The sequence below is a fragment of the Syzygium oleosum genome, unplaced genomic scaffold (genome assembly GCF_021117445.2).
Source record: "Syzygium oleosum isolate NSW1041296 unplaced genomic scaffold, Sole_v2.1 Sole_v2.10, whole genome shotgun sequence".
Taxonomy (NCBI): domain Eukaryota; kingdom Viridiplantae; phylum Streptophyta; class Magnoliopsida; order Myrtales; family Myrtaceae; genus Syzygium; species Syzygium oleosum.
This window is the reverse complement of record NW_026607494.1, coordinates 8,255,699-8,277,863: the sequence shown is the minus strand read 5'-3', so window position 1 is coordinate 8,277,863 and position 22,165 is coordinate 8,255,699. Positions and strand designations below refer to the sequence as shown.

Below are 22,165 nucleotides of genomic sequence, written 5' to 3'. Positions count from 1 at the left end.
GGTCTCTGCCATGTGATCAATTTCTTTTTTATTTGCAAATGAGTGGCCTTCATTATGTCTTAGCAAAGGATTGGCTTATGCAGAGTTCAGTCGTGCTTAAGTTTATTGTGGTAGTACCAATAGTAGTATATCATTCTGCAGGTCACCAAAATGGAAGTTTGGAAATTAGAAACTATAAATTAAGTTCCCTTTCGATATTCCGCTTGCAAGTTCTAGTTGGAGAGTGATGGAGAGATGTTGCTGATATTTGAACCCATGTTCATGTCGAACATAGTGCCTGAATATATCTTGGAGAAAAGGGAACATGTTAGGCCATTTGTGTAAAAAGCTGCTAAGACTAGTCGGTTCTTGATAATATTTGTTGGTAACTTTACTCTTTCTTGGATCCAAACCTGGTATGCACTTTTGTTCCAACCCCTGATTTCCTTCGGATTCAATGATGCTTCCTTCCTTGTCTTTCATTTTGAGGTTAATGAGCTCTTTAGTCTATTTTGCGAATACACTATTAGAATCGACAAAGATTATGGGAGAAGTTCGTCATTGGTACAGTTCTGATTTTTTCTACTGACTACTTCATTTACATCCTTGGTTAATCGTCTTGATTCCAGCTTCTTAACGATCCATGGTATCTTTCCAAGGCATATGTTTTCCACAAATAAAGAACTTAGATGATTGGGCATGTAAGATTCAACTATGTGATCTCTTGATGACACCGATCATTCTCAAAATCCTTGGCTTTTGCACATCTTTAATCATCATAATACTTGATTTGGAGGAATCATCTCTTTCTCTGGGACTCTTTTCTTCAAATCAATTATGACATCTCTAGCACAATCTTTTGATAGGTAGTGAAAAGACAATTCCCCACTCCGTGCTATGTTATAAATTCATAATAAACAATCCGGTACATAAATTTCATCTATTTACTATTTGATTCTGCTAACATAGAAATGGTACGATGTCTTTCTTAGATTTGTATGCAATCACTTGGATAGGTTGTTGAGCTGCTTCTTTTGTTTTTTTGGCTTAATGTTCCTTAGAATTAGATATGCATATTGTTGCAAGATCTAACTTGAGTGAGCTGAAACTATAGAGTAACTAATCGGCAGTTGGCCATGTGATGTACAGTCTACTGAAGCCCAAAGGAGATCAAATCAATCCAAAAATAAGAGGCTAGTTTTTATCTTCCGTTTGAAAAGAAAGATCAAGGAGACAAACACCGAATGCAGTAAAAACGATGAAAGCGGCAATCAATTTTTAGGACTGCTGAAGGAGACTTTGATTTGGTCATCGTTCCACACTTGAACTTGTGTTGTGCTCTTTCCGATGGCGCGAAGCTTACACAATCTTTCAATTGCTTTGTCAAACTTTACATAGCAAGAAATACTAGGTTGATTATTATAACAAATATGGTTGCATCCACTTCATGAAAAAGAAGCCAGCATCCAGGAATATATTAACCCAAGTTTCTCGGGTCGTAATCTTTCCTATTTTTCAAAGTAGCTTCTCATGAGTTGTCCTTTCAAACTCGATGTCTTATATCCCGTATAATAGTTCAATTCGAAGAATCTAATCCAATGCAAACAGACCGGATGCCGGCAACCAAGTCCAACGCGTTGAGCCGGAGTTGAACTTTTCAAACTTTCTCTGTAGAAGACTAACCCCTAGTTCAACGCGTCCTTATAGATCTCATGAGTTGGCTTAACTCCATCTAGTTAATGGAGTTAAGCCGGCCATAAACTATGTGACAAAAGGATTCCTGTGTATCATTAATTCAACAATTCCTAGTGATTGAGCCAACTCTGTAGAAATAAGACTGATTCCATCTCCTTTCCATGTCAAATTCATTTTCATCTTTTTCGTCCCGTTTGCCTTTCCCTGCCAGCTCTATCTTTTTCATGTCCTATCATGTTCACACACCGCAGGTCCTCTCCGGCTACCCTTTGTCTTTTGCTCCTATTGTATTTTTTGGGTTTGGTCCTGCCTCAGCCAGCGGCAAACCTTTCTACTACACGGGCAGCCAGCTCTATCGCTTCGGTGTCCTTTGGTAACGGGTCTCCTGTGGATTCTGTGAAGCCTATTATTCTCAGAGGAAATGATGTCCCGACATTTGCCTGTGGCTTCGTCCGCGTGCAATCAGAAACCAGTTATCTCTTTTCTATTTCCATTGTCTATACAAATGCGTCTCAAATTGATCAGACTGATACAGCTTTTCCGGAAGTAGTATGGGCTGCTAATCGTAACTATCCCATGGTGAACCCCACGCTCGAGCTCACGTCGGAATGCGATTTGGTGTTGATAGATGCTGGCGGTACTATTGCTTGGTCCACAGACACTTCTGGTAAGTCCGTTATAGGGTTGAACCTGACAGATTCAGGAAACCTCGTGCTGTTTAATGCAAATAATGCGCCAGTTTGGCAGTCTTTCGATCACCATACGGACTCCCTAGTCCTTGGACAGAAGTTAAGCATAGGGCAGAAGTTGGTGCCTAGTGTTTCTAAAACGAATTGGACTGCACAAAGTTTACTTTCGCTTTCCATGACTAGTACAGGTTTATTTCTGCAGATGGACACTGATCCTCCGCAGGCCTACTTCCCAGTTCACCTTAATTTTCCAAACACGAGTAATGACTCGAATTACATCGAATTTATAAATGGAACCTTAGCATTGTTCACAAATTCCACGCGAAATGGCTCTGTCCCTATCAATATTCCTCCTGCTTCATTGTTTATGAGGCTGGAATATGATGGGCACCTGAGAGCATATGAGTTTGATCGGGACAAATATCAGTGGACAGTGGCAGCTGACCTCCTGGTTCGGGATTATGGTGACTGCAGCTATCCGACGATCTGTGGGCAGTATGGAATTTGCACTTCGAACGGGCAATGCACTTGTCCAGATACAAATGGGGGCACAACCTATTTCAAGCAAACAAACGATAGACATCCCAATCTTGGGTGTTACGAGGACGTTCCTCTGTCTTGCGGCAATTCACAATTTCAAAGTTTGCTGGATCTTTCTTACTTCACCTACAGCACAGATCCACAAAGCACCCCAGACCTTGCGAATGTAACTAAGGTAAATTGTAAAGAGGCTTGCGCTAAGAATTGTTCATGCAAAGCAGCTTTTTTTCTGCGAGGCCCCAATATCCCAAGTGATTCAGGTTCCTGCTACTTATTATCAGAAGAATTTTCGCTGATGAACCTGGAACAGCTTAACAATTCTATCGGTTTTATCATAGTATGGAACATTTCCAATGTAGTTCCTAACTCTCCCGGTTCGAGTGGAACTCCCAGTTCCAATAATAGGGGCAAGACAAACCGTCTCGCATTAATATTAGGTTCCAGCCTCGGATCTGTATTTGCTTTGATCATTGTCATTGGGGTCACAAAAGTTTTATCTCGGAAGAGAGAAGCTGTCGATGAAGCTGAGGAGGATCATCTAGATCAAATACCGGGAATGCCCATAAGATTTACTTTCAACAGTCTGAAAGTCATTACCGAGGATTTCAGCAAGAAGCTTGGCCAGGGTGGCACTCTAAAGGATGGTTCGAAAGTGGCAGTGAAGTGCCTCGACGGTTTAGGCCATATCAAGAAATAATTTTTAGCCGAGGTTGAGACTATCGGGAGCATTCATCATGTCAACCTGGTAAGGCTAGTAGGATTTTGCACGGAGAACTCTCACAGGGTGCTCGTGTACGAATACATGCCTAATAGCTCGCTAGAAAAATGGATCTTCCACAGATCCAGCGAATATGTTCTCAACTGGCAGCAAAGGAGGAAGATCATTTACGACATAGCCAAGGGTCTTAATTATCTTCACGAAGAATGTAGAAGAAAGATATTCCACTTGGATATTAAACCCCAAAACATTCTCTTGGACGAGAATTTTAATGCTAAGGTCTCTGATTTTGGCTTGTCTAAGTTGATCGATAGGGACAAAAGCCAAGTCATGACCACCGTGAGGGGCACGCCCGGCTATTTGTCTCCGGAATGGCTGAGCGCAATAATCACCGAAAAAGTTGATGTCTATAGCTTTGGTGGTCCTGGAAATAGTGTCTGCAACGAAAATTTTCGTTAACTCTCAAGACCCAGAAAACACTTAGTGGGAGCTTTCAGGAGAAAGGCGGAAGAAGGACGGTTGTCGGATATTGTCGATAGTGACAGCGAGGATATGCGGCTAAACGAGGCGCAGGCAGTGAATATGTTGAGAATCGCCGCTTGGTGTCTGCAAGGAGATTTCACAAAGAGGCCTCCCATGTCAATCGTTGTGAAGGTTTTGGACAGCCTTATGGATGTCCCAGATGACTTGGAGTACGACTTCTCTTATCCACCTTTGTCGAAAACTGGCGGAAACGTTTCTCAAGAGGAGGTTCACTTTGCTGCTTCCACTCCGTTGTTACCCTCGGTTCTCTCCGGACCACGATGATGCTGCAGAAAAATGTAATATACTTTTCCGTGAAGTTAACATTGAATTCTTGAGAAGGCAATTGAAATTTCGAAACTTTGTAAATGTATGGCTATCCACTTTGTGTTTGTTTTTGTCTTAATTACCAGTAGTCTGCTATCTAACAGATGTTTTGCTTAGTCTGTGAAAGTAATAGATATCAAAATTTCTTTTCTGAGAACCTTGGATTGTCAGATGTAGTGTATTCTCAGCAGATACTATTCGTAAGTTGTAACGAGCAGTGAATGAATTCAATGTGGAGAAGTTTTAACTGACATCAACTGCGTGATCCGTCAGATGCATACACATTCCGATCTTAACTGCGCAGTTTATGCATACTAGGACTGCTCGAATCTTGTCCCGCTAAGACTGGACAGCTCAAATCTCCCATTTAGAATCCCTTGCTTCAAGTGAGCTTTTTTCTCTGGTAAAAGAGAACTTTATGATAGCCATCTTCTATATTAACTAAGAATGTCACAAGATAAAAAAGAAATATACTGCGGTCCTAGTTAGATGGGTTAAATGCAAGCTGTTATGTTATAGCTGAAATTACTTATAATATTGTTCCCTTTGGATGAAACCCTGCATCCCTCATCTTTGTCCTTTGATTTTGCTGCCAGAAACTTTGATCGTAGAACTTTGTGGGTTAGCCATCCATTTCTTCAGTGCCGGAGTCCTGGAATGCTCAGGCTTTGCCAATGGTTGCCGCAATAGCTATGGTGAACTTGCCCCTCAACTGAGTTATATCATATTATGTTTATGCCATGACCAAATCGTCACTCTTTTTGAGGATATACCATGTGCCAAAGATTGTTTTTGGAGAAAACGTGAAGCGACTATGTTTGTTAGTCCTGTTTCTAGGCTCTATGAATATGACTCTAGTGATTGTCGTATGTTGTAACACTTCTTTTGCCTTCGAAAGGAGGAGAGGGCCCGGGGAGAGGGGGGCAGGAGCGAAAGGAGAGGAGAACATAGATGAAAATAATTAAATTGACATGAACCCCAACATACTTTGGCAAGGTTTCCTTTGTACTTCCCTATCTTCATTCGGACCCATGTGTCCCTAGAAAGATCAATTGCCTTACTTTCAACTGAAAGGACATCCGTCATTTCTCTAATCGGGACAAGTATTACTTCTCGCAAGTATAAATTTCGCAGACCTTTGCATGCCTGGAAAAACCTAGGCGTCCAGGTTATTTACAACATACGACAATCACTGGCCTACACCTCTGAAGTTCAGCAGGTCCTGAAGAACCAACATACCCAAGAGAACTTACCTCCCTCACATGGGCCTTTTTGTCCGCTTCAATGTATATGTAATTTTTCAGATGGTCAAGTGCAATGGCTGACCTAATTTGCAATTCAGGTCCTTTATCAATGGCTTTCTGCATTAGGCACACAGCTGCCTCTCGCTCATGACCAATCTATGAAGTACCACACAAGAATCATGTCATTCCAGGTTCACCAAAGAATCAAGAATACCAACTACTTAAAAGGAATTGGGGAAAAAAAAGTTACGATTTACAAACAACGGAGGGCATACCGCACATTTCACCATCCATAGCTTTGGATCCCAGACAGAAGGCAAAAGAGCCTGCTGGTCTACATCCGTCGTCTCCTCATCATATTCAGTATGAGCAGACCTAGCATATCTTGCCTGAATCCTTCTTTCAAGATCATCAACATCCTCCTGATCATCCTCACACGGAAGCAAATGTCGCCGATGGATCTGTTCATTATCATCATCATCAGGAAGGTTGGCCCCATATCGATAATATCTGCATGGCCAGGTTCATGCCAATTCCATCATTAATGCAAACAGAAGGTCCACCAAATAGTGACGGCACCTGAGAATTTGGTTTCACATAGGTATTAAAAAAGCCCCTTCAAGATCAACAACATCTCGGCGGTGATATGTTTGTAAGTTCCCCAAATTTTTTGTCTACCAATCAATATTCAGTAGTAGAATAGTGTACTTAAGGTCCTCGACACTTTAACCATCTTTCTTTTATTTAGAAACTAAATTGGGAATGACAATAGAGAGGCATAACACTATGTCTTCTCCAAAAAAATAATACAGATAGACAAATATTTTAAGTGTCCCCAACACTCTCAATTTTTTTGGAGTTTCCACTGCACAAGTGAATAATTCAGAAACCACTATAAAAGGTCTATTTAAAAGAACTGTTACACATTTGTTAAAAGATCACTACTTCAATGCTTCAACTGCAAACTCGGGCATAATATGACAACAGAAGGTACCTCCATCGTATAATAAAATCCAGCCCATATACATTGCAGCATTAAGTCGACAAACCAACCCCATATAACCTACACTCAGCACCATTATCTTCTGTCGGCCAAAGTTTGAAAAAGAAAAAATAGGAGTAGGTATAGCGCCCTTTAAGGCAAATGTTGGCCATTGACCCAATTTTTTTCGGAAGAAGTACTCTATAACCAATAAAACCGAACTGAGACTACATGAAAAATTTGTTCTAGAAATAAGTCTCCAATATCAAAATCATTTAAAAGGTTTAGGACTAAATTGACATCAATGCAAAAAGTTTATGACTTTTTTTGACACATTTCTCTCCTCAATCTATATGACAAGAATTGACTCACCGTCACTAATTGAAAAGTGCCTTCATTCACAACTCCATGACACGATAGGAAAAAGCCTACATTCCTAAAAGCAAGAAATATGGTGAAACAGTACTCTCCTTCCATGTACTAAATTTGACCGAACATTAACCCCTTGTAACTCCAGTTGAATCGATTTTTACACCAACAAAAAACTTGTGATCCAAACTTTTGAAATGATATTTATTTTTTTAAATGCGAATTTGGTCCATCTGATTTTCAATTCACTCGATTTTTACATCAACGAAAAGCTTGTGATGAAAACTTTTGAATCTTCAAAATGCATTAGTGAAGACATACCTCTTGAACTTTTGAACAAGGATAAGGAAATTTAATACCGTGCACAATAAGACAAACATAATACCTAATATAATCAATCAAGAATATGCACAATCAAAAAAGATATATCCATAATAATCAAGTCAATATCCTAATATTGCTAATAGTGAAGAGTTGATGCGTATACTCTCTTTCCTGCCATCCAGGTACGTCGTCCGCATATCCATGTCGCATCGGTCCTCTGCCATATACTCTCTTTCCTGCCATCCGGGTACGCCATCCACATATCGATGTCCTGCCATCCAGGTACGCCGTCCACATATCGATCGCATCGCCATTCGATGCGGGATTTGTCAGATTTTTATGAATAAATTCGTTACATTTTTTCGTTTTCCACGCGATTACTTTCATCTATGAATTTTAAATGATAAAGTCACACCTAGAATGAGTTTTTTCTTCTTCTTTTTTTCTTTTTTAAACTTTGTGGTTCATAAACTTTCACTTTTCACTTAAAATATCTTTACAACATGTGAATCTGTATATACTTTTTTTTTTAAATTGGATAATATCATAAAGTTTGACGGAATTTTGTTTTCTTCTAATCAAATATCTTCTAAAGAAGGTTATATTTGATTAAAAATATAAGTTGGGTGTCTTTGAATAAGTTTTAAAAGGTTACCGTACTTTTGAAAAACTAATAGGTTGTTTTAGGGTTTTTTAGAGTTAATACTACGAAAAATCCCAAACGAATATACCTGTGATAAATTGATCAACAAAACGAGATCCGAAGTTTTAAAAAATGCTATTCAATTTTTAAAATGCGAATGTGGTCCATTTGATTTTCAATTGACTCAATTTTTACTCCAACAAAAAGCTTATAGTGAGAACTTTTGAAAATGCAATTGAATTTTCAAAATGCTTGAGTCAAGACATACCTCTTGACCTTAATTTTTTTTTTTGAATGTCTTGATTATTTTTATTGTTATTTTTGGGAGGAATTGATTTTTTTATAAAAAAAATATTTTTTTTTACTTTTTTGAAAAGGGAAGAAAAGATATTTCAAATACTTCGAGACTCTTCACCTTTGTCTCCTCAATCTACTTGACAATACATTATCATACCCTAAGCTACTTGTGTTGACACCTAAATTTTTCCGCTGGTTTAAGTTGGAAAATTTGAAGTTCGAGATTCCTGATCACGACGAGTCTCATTCCTTGACCAAAAATTAGATTAGTGTCATTAGTATTTCAATTGCATAATAAAATGTCAATTCAGCATAGGCGTGCGGAATTAGGCCTTTAGATTTCAAATTTTGAAAAAAGAAAGAAAGAAAAATTAAAAATAATTATTATTATTATAATTTCGTTGGTCTCTAATATTATTTTAGACATTTGATTTAGGGACGGTAAAATTTGAATGGCTCATATCCAATTAAAGAAATTTAAATCTCAAGAGCCGATCCACCGTTTAGAGGCATCGTAAGATTGGAGTCATACCGAAAAAGGGAGTCGGAGTGGCAGCACAAAAAATAGGAGAAAGGGGTTTTTTTTTTGGAAAAATTCCAAATAAGGGCCTGCCTCATTTTGACAAATAAGAGCCTGAAGTATACATTATTTCAATTAAGAGCATGAAGTACCTTCATTTTCTCAAATAAGAGTTTGAAGTGGATCTTGTTTCAAATCAGAGCCTGAATTGATTATGTCCCTTTCAAAGAAGGGCTTGATTTTTCAGATGGTTAAGGGCATTTCGTCCTTTTACCTTTTTTGAATTTTTTCCCTTTTTTCTTTTTTCCTTTTTCTGGTTTTTTGTGAAATGACCCTTGCCTAGATCTAGCAAGGGCTCTCATTGGAAAGAAAAAAAAAGAAACGAGAAAAAAGAAAAAAATAATTTAAAATTAAAATTATCTTTGGACAAAAATGCCTTTGATCGGCAAGAATGTTTAGTTGGGACCGGCGAGATCAGGCACGTCATGTCCTTATTTGACACAAGGTCCACTTTAGAAAATGAGAGCACTTTAGGCCTTTATACGCCTGGAGGTCCATCCGAAAAACAACTTCTGAACGTCTTCTTCTCCACCATTCCGTCCGACAACTGCATTCACCACCACCAACCTTGCGACCATTCTCTCCATCGGTAAGTATATTCGGCCAGACCTCATTCCGACACTACATAGGTTCTCGTGCACTCCGGCCTCGTCTGTGCTTTGCTCTGTGATTTTAAATGTCGTTGTTGATTGTTATGGGTCTCAGTGTGAGTTCAAGTCTTGGATGGGTGGATATATTCTTCTCGGTTGATGCATGCGGAATGTTTGATGAAATGCCTCTATGACACATTCCGTAATATCCCACGATTTTTGTGTCGTTTGAGAACGTGTTGATGCGGATTGGTTGCTTCATTAGTGCAGAGTCCAGATTCTAGTTGTGTTTCATTGTTTGTGAGATCGAATCTGCATCTCCTGTCCGCTCATTTTCGAATCGTCCTTGGCTTTGTGTTTTGGCATGTATCCATGATTATGAATGATAATCGCGGGTGTGAGGCGTCCAAAATGTTGTGCTAAATCTTGGCTCCAATGCTAATCTCCCCACTCATTTGTCACGGTTTGTCTATCTGATCTCTCATGGTATGTCCGTTGTTGTGGGGCATGATCACAAGTGATATTCGAGGTGGAGACATGAGCCATTTATATCTCTATTTGCAATTTATGAAACGAGTCTATCGAGATTTTCAACTTTATAATACTGTACCGCTTGCAACATCTATGACCCGTCCTAATTAAGCACAAAAGCGTCGTGAAATGTGAGATTATAGGGTACAATATTGAACAATACAAAATCAAGCGCAAGGTTATCGTAAAATCAAAATAAAAAAGAAAAAGAAAAATATAGTGTAAAATGTGGCACGGTACCAAATCTATCTTCCCCGCCCTCTCATGGGAGAGCCGCTACTTGCCAGCCATGGAGGGGTCATTGGCATGTATGCAGATTTGTCTAAAGAGAAACGGAAGTAATTATCAACACCGTAAGTTTGACGAATGGTCCCTCGGCATTTGTTTGGAATGGGCTCTCCCCCAAGAACCACCACCACCACCTACATCCCACCTCCACCGGCAGCGAATCCACCGCCTCCCCCACCAATGCCAACGGTTACCCCTCCACATGTTTGAGACGGACGAGCTCTCGGCCTTTGTCGGCGACGGTGATGCCCCTTTGCTCGACTGGCTCGCTGACGTGACTTCAACATCATCGTTCTTACAGAGGTCAGTTTACAAGGGGAGATGCTGATGCGGCGCCTGGATATAGAATAAGGGACGAGGAGGTCGCGATAGGTCCACTATTCACTGATTTGGGAGAGTTGCCAGAGTGCTACTTGGTTTTCCGGTGAACCAAGTATGTCGAACCAAAGAGGGAGAGCCTGGGGCGCTTCTGAGTGCGGTTCCCTGCGTTGGCTTGGCAATGTAGCATAGCACAGGTTTTGGCCATACAATCAAGGGATCTGAATTGATCGACTCGGCGCGGATCATGCACCACAAGAAAAGACAGTTTCTTCTGCACCATCAGCACAGATCATGCACCACATAAGAAACAACACAGTTTCTCCCGCACAAACAATCTCTTTCAGCGAAATGAGAATTGCAAACTATAAAGATCGTTACGTGATCTGAGGAGATGCTGAAAAATGAGAATGCTTTCAATCTTATCCTACTACAGACAACAAATAACATTTATGTTCATTATGTACCTCTAGATTTTGCTGTAACAACAAAAGATTATGGGTTTTGCACTTGCATTGCAACAATATCCAAGCGAAATTGCTTTCAATTTCGACTCATCGGAGCAATAATCAGGAATGTATTGGTTAATATGATGTCACCATCAGAATACCATCATTTCAATCCGACCAAAACAAAATTCGACCTAGTTATCAAATTCAACTGGCCTGACTAGTTTTAGACCCACTTTCCAGAATTCCTGCATCAACAATTCCCACACCAATTTATATCCGAGGACATTTTGTGTAAGAAAAAATATACACAGAGGTAGCACTTAGCAGACCCTCCCTACTAGCAACAAGCAGCTAAAGAAACCCTCCTTAACTAGAGCAGCATCCAATCCTCTTAAAAACAGACCCGTCTTCTTTGACATTGATCGTTTGTCCCTGACCCGGAACAGAAGAAACACCTGGGTTGTCACCTGCTTCGACTGCTTTCTTGCTCACAATCCGATAAATCTGACTAAGAACTTCGGCAAATGCTGCTTCCACATTGGTCGCGTCCAATGCGGAAGTCTCCATGAAATAGAGTGACTCATTCTCAGCAAATGACTTCCCGTCATCCTGTGGGACTGCCACAAGATGGCGGAGATCAGACTTGTTGCCAATGAGCATAACCACGATATTGGGGTCGGTGTGGTCCCTCAGCTCCCTCAGCCACCTTCCAACGTTCTCAAAAGTCGCACGCCTGGTGACGTCATACACAAGTAAAGCGCCAACAGCTCCTCTATAGTAAGCACTAGTGATGGCACGGTACCTGAGAAGTTGAACAATTGAACTCAATACATTCGGTGATAATAAAAACATTCACAGCACAGTCCAACACATAAATCCCACCTACATCACCAGCAAACGCGACGGTACATGGAATGGTTTTGTTATCATAAGATGTTAATTATGCAATACATTACCTTTCACATTGTTTTCTTCATTGCTGGAGAAACAAATAAATCTGGTGAATGCTCATCACATAGGTTGTGTGACCTCTAGTCAGATGCTCACTGTTTCAGTAAGAAGATGTGCGAGAAGTAAAATCAGATTCCGTAATTCTCTTTCAGGCATCTTTGATGCAAAGTTGAATCAAGTTTGGGTTTTAATCCGCCCGTTAAGCTCTTGCAAACTTCCAACACTAACTAAACTCTCAAGGTCACAAACTAACCAGGAAGTCATGCTATTGTGAAGATAAATGACGCGCCTATTCCCTCCTAACGAAAAGAGGAAACTTAGAGCACGCATCAGATATCATTCATACTAGTTGAATCTTCCTTCCAGCATTCACACTAAACTTCAATGCACCATCTTTCATCAGTCCACTCAACAAACGCAAAGTACGTCTATCCTCCAACTACCAAGCAAACAGGCATACAGGATCATTTAATGTTAGTGTCAAGTGACAAAATTTTTTGTTGACTAAAATTCCAACTTCGTATCCTCAAAAGACCAATGGCATTTTTTCTGTTGACCATGCAAGGCAACTTCAGACATGAGTACAACCGAAATAATCCTTGAAGGGAACTTCTAGCTATCCACAGCTTGCCGATGTAACTTGTAAGACTACTCAGAGGTCAGAAAAGGTCAAAAGATCTCCAAACAAACTCATTTTGCTTGAACATGAGTTTGTTTCCCCGTTTGGAAATTGCATCATCACATGAGCCTCGAGCTTATTTTGCAATATCAAATCAAGATCTTTAAACTAAATTTGCCACAGGATGCTTTCAGTTCGACTTATTTCCACTGTCAAATTTCCAACTCCGAGATGCCATAAATGAAGATAAGGCTTTCATGGTAACATCATACATGTATAGCTAAAGTAACAAGCAATTTGCTGGACTTTTCTTGCTCTCCCTTTCCTTTTTTTGCATTCCATTTCCAAGTTGCAAGTAAAATTTGTATATCCACAAAACTTCCTCTATTAAAGACTAGGCCCTACTTCCAAACCGAAGATAAATAAGTTCATCAAGAAAACAAGATATTCTCCAAAGGTAAAAAAATAAACGCAAAATTAAACTAAAACTTGGGAACGAGCTCCACCACATGCCAAGTCTGTTGAGAAAGAAATGGACGAACTAGATCTACTTAACACAATTTCTTGTCCAGGCACTTTGCTAGCTCTAAGTGAATCGGGAATAAAATCTCAGACACATTTTTGGGGTAAGGCACCTTAAAAATAGTAAAAATCCATTACATAAAGGTCCTCTGGAAAAAGAAATCAGAGCCAGCTTCCACAAAGCAAACATCAGCGTTCTTGACTACCGGCAGCACTATGAATCAGAATTAGCACCATGTTTCAAAAGGATCTCACTTTCTAACGACGCTAGTAAAACTACCGGTAGAACGAGTAAGAGAAAAACAAACATGAAACATGAAATCGGCAGCCAATTATTAAACTTGCAAAATCATGGGGCACGGGATGATGCACATGCTTCATTTTGCCGCTGATGTTCCGGTGAAAAATTAGGTAGCGGATTTCTAATAGCGGGAAAGGTTCACTCGATGACCCAATCATCATTTCAGTGTGGTACTATCAAAAGCGATCCCGAAGATAATTTTATTCATAAATATCGAATTTGGAAACAAATGTTTGATGAACCTTTCAAATGAATCCCTGGGAAAACACAGAAAGCAAAGCAGACAGACGGGATACTTAGACCACAAACATTTCTTTAAGCACTTCAAACCTCATGCTAGGTTTAGCACACAATAGAACTGCAACTAGTGGACCACGTACAGATCACGAGTTCAGTAGATCACTAAATCTGCAAGAACCAAATCACATACATCTAAGTCCTCATTCGTGTAAGAACCAAGAATTTCGCCATCGCAAGCACAGCACCATATCAAAACTCAGCTCAAAGAGCCTTCAGAACTAGAGATACAATCGCCTCGCCTAGAAGCACCATCATCTCTCAAGCTCTATATTCCAACGTATGCTAAGAGTCCATACATAACAGTCCCACCGTAAAAACCTTAAACCTAGCAAGACTAGAGAAACCGTATCCACTCCTCAAGAACGCGATAGCCTAGCGAAACACGCATCCACACCCAGAGCCGCCCTTCGAAAACCCGGCCGAAGAAAAGAATCCGCACCCACAGAGAATCGAGACCTTCGGAAAACCAAAACCCAAAACAGGGGAAGAAGTTCGATCGAGAACCTTTCTTGGCCGGCGGTGTCCCAAATCTGAGCCTTGACGACCTTGCCGTCGACGTGCAGGCTCTTGTTGGCGAACTCGACCCCGATGGTGGACTTGGACTCGAGGTTGAACTCGTTCCTGGTGAACCGGGACAGCAGGTTGGACTTGCCGACGCCGGAGTCGCCGATCAGCACCAGCTTGAAGAGGTAGTCGTACTCCTCGTCGGCTTTGTACCCCGCCATGAAAAGCAAAAGAAAGAAACCTTCCCTCTCAAGCAGGAAGAAGACGATGGCGAATCGCTCGGCCGGGTTTGGGACCGATTTGAAAATCTTTTGGGGAGAATAAGGTTGGGAGACGGTTGTCGGGTCGGGCTACAATCTAGGAAAATGATTCTGGGGTACCGAAAGTTACCGATGGAGGAGGAGGAGGCATGTTTAATTGTTTATGGTTTTTTTTGGGCTTAGGTTTGAGCTGTGACTAGTAAAAACTAGTTGGGGGACCTTTTGCTTTCGATTGTTCCTTAGCATCTCCTAATTTTTAACATCGATCGTCCATTTTTTTTTTTTAATTGTGTAAAACCATGGAGAATCTCCTCCTTTTTCAAGGGCCAAGATCGCCTTTCTTTTTTTCTTCCTTCAAATACTTAATTATTACTTAATTTTACGGAAGATCCTATGCGTGGACGACGCTGAAATTTGGACATTTTCGATCTTACAACTAAGGAGATTTCGAATTTTGAGATTTTTTTTTACTCTCTCGCCATGTATTTATACGAATTATTTACATTGAGTTTTTCCACCGCTATTTTCTTTCGGTTATTCGACGATTCCAATGTTTTATCATGGAGAGAGTTTGCTTAATGGTTGATGTCAATTTCTTGCGTGCGCGTATTTGCTAACGACTAGAATTGAACTCGTGCGTTGCATGAGATATTAAGAGCTGAATAACAATGAAATCTCAACATCTCCAATGGATTACGTAATAAGTAGTATACTCTAGTTATTGGAGTTAATATTAGATATTCTTATTCGATCTTAACTTCTAGAGCAATGAAGACTAAATTGTGATAACCCTATAAACACTTCTTAACATATTTAAATCATATATTCTTGCCACTATTATCTTGATAGATCGATCTATTTGATTTGAGTCCCAAAAAGAATTCGCGACTTTTTTAAAGTAGATAGATGTTTTATATAAAGCGAAAACCTAAGTAAAAATGGAACACAATATATTCGGTACTACACTCATAGCATGATAATTAGCCGTGTTGTTATACTAAGAAAGAAATTGATTTTTAAAAGGTTTTTACATTCTCAGATTGCCAAAGAGAAATCAAATTTCCTTACTAGCGTCCTTCGAATATCATGCATGTATGTACAGCATTTAGAGAAAAAGTGTTGTCACATGTTGTTAATATACACGATAAATTTGCTGATGGGTAACGTCTCGAATAGTAATGTTCGGTAAATAAACGAATCATAGGCACATTCAATTGGGAAGAAAATCGATTTATGGATAGAATCAAATAGCTGTCGCTCAAAACTCCTCCTATACGAGTTCATTAATTAAAAAAGGAATTGGTCAAGGCAAGGTCCCACATGTAAATTTAGCCGAAATTGACCAATCAAGAAGAAAGAAACAGAGTGAATAGGGGTTTTGCAAAGTTGACCAATGACTCCTACCAACTCCTAAGAGAACGAAACATGCTAGAAACTTTTGAAATAGCCACTTTCCTGTAGTTTATTGTAAGAGTTTGTAATTTTGAAAAATATACGTAAAAATTATACTTAATGAAAATGAATAAGAAATACTACCGCTTTAACGTCAATATTAGTTTATTGTAAGAGTTTGTAATTTTGAAAAAATCAAATAAATGTCAATAATTTGATATAAGTTAATGGAAACTTACTAAAAAGCTATAGCACAAGCAATTCGCCGGTGACGTTATCCTTCTACAAACATTAGTTGAATCTTATCACTGTTTTTAGAAATTTACCAACATCAGGAACAAGCAAAAGACAGTGAGTTAGTGATATATATAGGTGACTAGGAAAAGACCCATAGTAGCATCTTTTATTCACGCATCTCTGTCCAATTATGTTCGAGCATCAAGCTTGAATGGAACGCTTAGATGGGAGGAACGCTTTATCCATAGCTTGAAGCTGCCGAAATCAAGCACCAGAATTTTACCTGAATTTTAATGACAGTTCAATTTTACCTCTTGTAAACTGAACACCAAATCCCGCAATTAGATGAGATATTGGGCAGTAAACATTGTTTACAGGATCCCATTGACTGGTACAATCTGGATGAGCCAAGAAAGGTTCAATAAGCAGGCAACGTAGAGATCAAACCAAGGACTCTTGTCCGTACGAAGCTTTGGGATGGAATTCTACCAATTCCGAAGTCTTCAGTTAACCGATGAACAGCACATCAGAACTGAAGCCACAGCTTCAATTTCCAGAGAAGACAACAGCTACTTGCTCATGGTGGAAGACAAGCAGAAGTTCCAGAAGATGGAGCCCATGGACATGAAAGCTACACGGGCTTGAAGTGGAACCACCCTATTAGCATGCCAAATATGTTAGCAGAATGTGTCAATGAAGCACAAGCTTTTCTACATAATAAGAAGAAAGCTGGAAAGTCTGCCAGAGAAAAAGGAATTGAAAGTTGTTTCAAATTTTTTCTCCACAATGCCAAAAGAATGCCTCGGTGGTATATCAAAGAAAAAAAAATATTGCAACACCAAATCCTAAAAGCCAAACAAAAACTCCAAACAACCGCCACAGCCCTTTCCCATTAACTGAGGTCAGTGACATGTATAAGATGCATCATTTCATACCAGATCTACCCGACTATCCAAGTACTCCAAGACTTTTGAAACAATTAACCCAGATAGGAGTGGCATGAAAATATAAACTTGAAAACAACAGCATTTTTTCTCCTGCCTCCAAGCTACAGCGCCTCTAAAACCATGTGAAATTTGACAACCGTGGATTCATCCAACAGGTTTACTGAGAAAGAGCTCCTATCTACTTAAACAAGTTTCTCACATCTCTAGTCAGGAAACATCATGGAAATGCCAGAAATGCGTAAAAAGGAACATACCAGAAATTCAATGCACTGACAGGGATCCAGAACCTAAATCCTGCAACGATGAGGGACATGGCTAATACTTGATTTTACCTGGGATCGATCAACAAAAACAGCTTTGAAGATTGAAGAGAACTTTACCATAGAGTAGTGTGGGAAGAGCATCTTTTTGATATTTTTTAGGAAGGTCAGATAACTTCCCTTGCCATAAGTTGTTCCAAGCAAAAACAATTGCAATAACTGTAGGGCCAAGCACGATTTGGTTCAACAATACCTGCAAGCAAAATGTAAGTTAAAAGATTAAGCTCTTACGTTTTGTCGCCAAATATATATGAACATTGTAGGAAACTGATTGTACCTTCAGCATCAAGTTCTCAACTGTTGGCTTAGGCAAAGTTTGATCAAGAAACTGATACCAGACATAAGAACCGGGGCCATACAAAAGGAATCCATAAGAGGTCATGCGTAGGGCCCGAAACCAGTCATGATCTGAAATAAGAATGGGAATGATGTCCTGTGCCATAGCTTTGGGTCAAAATTTAAACACAGATACTTTAAAAACCAAACCAAGCATTAAAACTTCAACAGAACAACAAAAAACATTCGACCCCCATGAAAGGATACAGTTGCCGACAAAAAGAACGCACCACCTCAGCCTTAAATATTACCACCTTTTGAAAAGAAAAAATCTACCTCCTAAACGAGAAAAGGAACCAAACCAACGTGAGTATACAGATCTTTTCCTCTCTTTAAGGAAAGCAAACTTAGCAGTTCACAGACTTCTCAAACTTATTATCCTCTTCCAATTTTACAAGACATTTTGGAACGTAGAAAAAACAATCGGTGAACTCATACTTATAGAAAAGCTTTCAACCCAAAAGACTCACAGAGAGACAGGGAGAGATTAACTAGTATGCTCTGCACAAGATGAGAAAATTGGCACAAGTGGAAGAATTGTAACCACAAGAGACATGGCCAGGCTCTAGGGTATGATTTATGACATTTCAAACTTAAACCTCAATGGAAGTCAACCCCGATTCTAATCGATGCGTGAAAAGATGAAAAATTCACTAGTACGGCACAAAATGGCTCCAGCTGCAGCTCAACTAAAAAACCTATTTGACCACAGCCGGAAATCAACTTCTTTGAATCATAAGCAGTGTTAATTTAGAGTAAGTGGCACTTGATTTGCCCATCAACACCATACGACTCTTACAAAACTTAAGCAGTAGCACCTTAAAGTGGTGAATCTGGCAAGCTCAACTGCACAGTGGATAGTAGTACACCGCAAGACCACTTCATGTATTAATCTAATATCTAGATAGTCAAGTATCAAACATAAAAGCACCACCGGTTCTCAAATAGTTCCAATCAACTGTGCACTAGTATCTTGCATTGAAACGCCTAGACCACTTCAAAACTAGTGAACATGACACCAACCACTTGCTACACTCTTCCAGTGCTATCTCCAAACACTAGAAGTTGGTACAAGAATTGCCCCGTGAAATGCGAATGATGTAGAAGAAAGGCCATAACACCTAAAGTGGAGATCATTTGCCCACCTTTTCCCCTACAATCTAAGGCAATAATGATCAGCTATTTCATTCAGGATCACAATTTTTTTTCTTCTCTGCAGGCAATACCAGCTAGCCAGTCATGTCAGAAGACACATCAATAACCTTCTTCCTTTCTGATGAATTCAAAAGAAGACAGTCAAGCAAGAGAAAACGAGGAACTAGAAACAAACCACCCCCAGCACATTCCCTGAACTAACAGTCAAGCAGACAGTCAATCACGCCTCTATCAGAACACTGCATATATTGCTGAATTATCAGCACACAATCCAAGAGAATGCGCACAACAACACAGTCATTCGGCGAACAAGAAAACATTCGTAACCAGACACCGACCTCGCGAGCACCATCAGCGTCCGGTCCAGGCGAGGCAGGTCCCGCCGACCCGCCCTCCCCCCTCTTCCTCCTCAGGCGCTCCCTGACCTGAGCTATCGTGTCGCCGGCGAGAGCGAGCGAGCCCGCCGTCGCCGCCTGCTTGAGGGGGAACCGGCGAGCGACGCTCCCGGCCGGCTCCGCGGAATCCGAGGGGTTCGAGCTCCTCCGACGAGGACGCCGCGACGATCCCTCGTTCCTCCAGGGACCCTTCCACCCCCACAGCCCGCCATGGCCGCCGCCGCCGCTCAGAGAACCCATTGAAAGATTCAAGTAGTCCGAGTCCGACCCGATTCGGTGGAAATGGTCCACTCTTTCTTTTCGACGATACTTTTAATTATGCAGGATTTTTTCCTTTTGGGTACTTTTTATCCTGGCCGTAGATGATGGCCAGAATCTGCGGTCAAGATTTGCTGGCTAGTGGAGGGGTGAGCGGGAGATCGGTGGCTTTGGCTTATCGAAAGGGCCGGATCGGATGGTGGCGTGGGACCCATCATGTTTGTTTCCGTTCTTTTTACTATTCTGTTAAAACCCAATATCGTATGTGTACGCAAAACAAAAAAGGATCCGCCTTGAATCAAAACGATTTCTCATTTCTTTCTTTCTTTGAATCCCGCACGGAGCTGAAAGATGCGAGACATACATAAAAAAATCGTTTACATCCGGACCGGGCTCCTTGATCTTTCTCAGTATCCAGCTCCGCCTACCCTGACTCGACTATTGACTTGAACTCGAGTACAAGGTACAGCCCAAGCGGAATAAGATAAGAAGTTGACATCAGAAGGAAAAGGATTCTGTGCTGCGTTAGCCCCTCCGCTTCAATAGGAAGTGATAATTGAACCAAGAGAGGAAGAGGTAAGAGGCCCTTATGGAGAATGTGGTCAGAAATCCATGCTTAGCTAAGCGTCGGGCTTTCAGATCTTACCACTACTAACCTAAACTCTTTTCTTCGATACCTAGTTTAGCAATTAAGTCTTGTTTGAGTCCTAGCATGTTTGTTTCTATTCTTTTTACTATTATGTCAAAACCCAATATTATATGTATATATTGCAAAACATTAGGATGTTTCTTATTACAAAATAGTCTGAGTATGTTTGTCCTAACATTTAAATTAAGTAACAGGGTAAAAGGTGAAAGTTATTCTCGCTATCTTAAAAAGATTTAAAACCCATTAATTAAGCTTTTTTTTTATAATCAATAGTGATAAAACGCTCTTGGATCTTCTTTGGACCTCTGTAACATCGTTGCGTAGTTTTGGTAATTATACCCACCATATTTTTTAATGTTCATAGTTGAACATGGTTGCCAATAGATGAAAAAGTTAAATCTCTAATGTTTAAATGTAAAAGGTGAGCTCGTTTGTCTCAGTGATGGTTGCAATTTCGAGTATCAATCCATGACCCGTCTGTTTGAGTGACAGTTGCGATTTCGAGTATCGGTCAATGACACGCGCGCATTGTCTATCTTAGATTGTTTATCGAACTTAAATCCTCTAGTGTTGAGATTCATTTAACATTTTGAACCATCTACATGTGTCATAAGCGTTGAACGACTTTTTCAACTCATAACATTTCTATTCATCCATTATGTTCAAAAGAAGGGAAAAGAAAAACGGACCAAAGTGGTTTGATCCAAATTGAACAAGTGAAACCAACACTGTAGATCGGCCCGTTCCAACCCAAGCTGCTGAATAGAGATCATGTACTTAATGACGGCCGATAGCCAAAGGATTATTCACTCTGCAACAATGGCTAGGCACCGGGTCAAATTCAGCACTCATCAAGTCTAATACAAAAATGTAATACAGTGCACCATGAAAATGCAAAAGCTAAAGTAAAGTACATCCTCTGGGCAAACAAGGATGGCCTAAGCATATATTACTTACGGATTGTCACTGCCGCTATCGATCCAGACGAATATACAACTTTATAGCAGCAATTCCTGCATCACCTACTTCAAACTTTGGAGGATTTACGACGAGAGCAATAGTGGCTTGGAGAAAAAGCAAAGCATATAAGCCAACCAAAATGAAATACAGACTTCATCAAGTTTTGTGTCCAATGATGGACTATTGAATTCATCAATGGGAGTAAGAGAAAATGCTAACTAAGGATAGAGACGTGACCTGCTATCATAATATCTACAAAAAGGTAAAGAAGCAAGTAAAGAAGCAAATACTCGAGAGAACCATATTCGTGTACTCAATCTATGTGTACTACAGTCTACAGCACGGGGAGAGATTCTTGGGAAACTGAAAACCTTCTTCGAGAATCCAACGAGCACATCTGTAAAGTCCTCTTCTGGGGCGACGTCAAAGTAATGTGATTCCCCATTTCGAGTGACTCCGGTTTTCTTTTTCGTGGAGATCACCATTTTCTCCAAAATCAGGGCATTCCCAAGTAGAAACTTAATTAACTCGATTACGTACGGTTCGGTCACGCATGCATATATCATCACGTTCTTGAGGTGGTGTTTTAGGCAATGGAATGTACCATCAATTGAATTCCAGTATCTCCTCCCATTAAAATTACGTGCTCGCTTCCGCTTCCACTTTTTTAACTGACAAATAGCCAAACAAAGTGCAATGATCAAGCATCAGTAAATCAAATAGCTTTAATTTCCAAAAGAAATATGTTTCTGATATCCAATGTCCATAATTCAGTCTGAAAGTCTGAAAGCTGATATACTTAACGAAATTTATAAATGGGTTCAAAAATTAATCCGTGTAATGAAGAGGTGGCCATTGTTCTCTATGGAAGTAAACATATATTTGTCATTAGAGAAAGATATTCGTTATTCATGCAGCACTGTAGAGTAAAGCGCACCTCAATATCGTTAATTGGGATTTTTTTTATAAAC

The 22,165-nt window shown here is 40.0% G+C and overlaps 2 protein-coding genes, 1 long non-coding RNA gene and 1 pseudogene across 4 annotated transcripts; 2 read left to right on the top strand and 2 right to left on the bottom strand.

Moving 5' to 3' along the window:
* Positions 1–1,769: 1,769 nt before the first annotated feature.
* Positions 1,770–4,542, top strand: LOC115694388 (G-type lectin S-receptor-like serine/threonine-protein kinase SD2-5; annotated as a pseudogene).
* A 4,870-nt stretch (positions 4,543–9,412) lies between these two features.
* LOC130139053 (uncharacterized) lies at positions 9,413–11,066 on the top strand. The gene is made up of 2 exons (XR_008817307.1): positions 9,413–9,498; positions 10,620–11,066. It is a non-coding gene; the product is annotated as an uncharacterized LOC130139053 (long non-coding RNA).
* A 127-nt stretch (positions 11,067–11,193) lies between these two features.
* Positions 11,194–18,594, bottom strand: LOC115694395 (ras-related protein Rab11D). Its single transcript, XM_030621518.2, has 3 exons — positions 18,582–18,594; positions 14,286–14,533; positions 11,194–11,890 (listed from the first exon to the last, which is right to left on the bottom strand). Exons 2-3 carry the CDS (start codon positions 14,504–14,506, stop codon positions 11,455–11,457), a joined length of 657 nt encoding a protein of 218 aa, XP_030477378.1. The 5' UTR covers positions 14,507–14,533; positions 18,582–18,594; the 3' UTR covers positions 11,194–11,454.
* Positions 16,452–19,622, bottom strand: LOC115694394 (protein SYM1). 2 transcript variants are annotated; one of them, XM_056315229.1, is made up of 5 exons: positions 19,223–19,622; positions 17,719–17,874; positions 17,502–17,634; positions 17,376–17,415; positions 16,452–16,831 (listed from the first exon to the last, which is right to left on the bottom strand). In XM_056315229.1, exons 1-5 carry the CDS (start codon positions 19,565–19,567, stop codon positions 16,744–16,746), a joined length of 762 nt encoding a protein of 253 aa, XP_056171204.1. In that variant the 5' UTR covers positions 19,568–19,622; the 3' UTR covers positions 16,452–16,743. The 2 variants fall into 2 exon arrangements, with proteins under 2 accessions (XP_056171204.1, XP_030477377.1); XM_030621517.2 differs by having other exon boundaries at positions 19,271–19,622.
* Between the last annotated feature and the right edge of the window lie 2,543 nt (positions 19,623–22,165).

Coding starts and splice junctions, on each gene's coding strand:
- LOC115694395 (XM_030621518.2), bottom strand. CDS start 14,506: ATGGCGGGGTACAAAGCCGACGAGGAGTACGACTACCTCTTCAAGCTG. Junction 11,891..14,285: donor GACACCGCCGGCCAAGAAAG/GTTCTCGATCGA, acceptor TCAACTTCTCAG/GTACCGTGCCATCACTAGTG.
- LOC115694394 (XM_056315229.1), bottom strand. CDS start 19,567: ATGGGTTCTCTGAGCGGCGGCGGCGGCCATGGCGGGCTGTGGGGGTGG. Junction 17,875..19,222: donor GTTCGCCGAATGACTGTGTT/GTTGTGCGCATT, acceptor GCTATGGCACAG/GACATCATTCCCATTCTTAT. Junction 17,416..17,501: donor TCTTCCCACACTACTCTATG/GTAAAGTTCTCT, acceptor TCATCGTTGCAG/GATTTAGGTTCTGGATCCCT.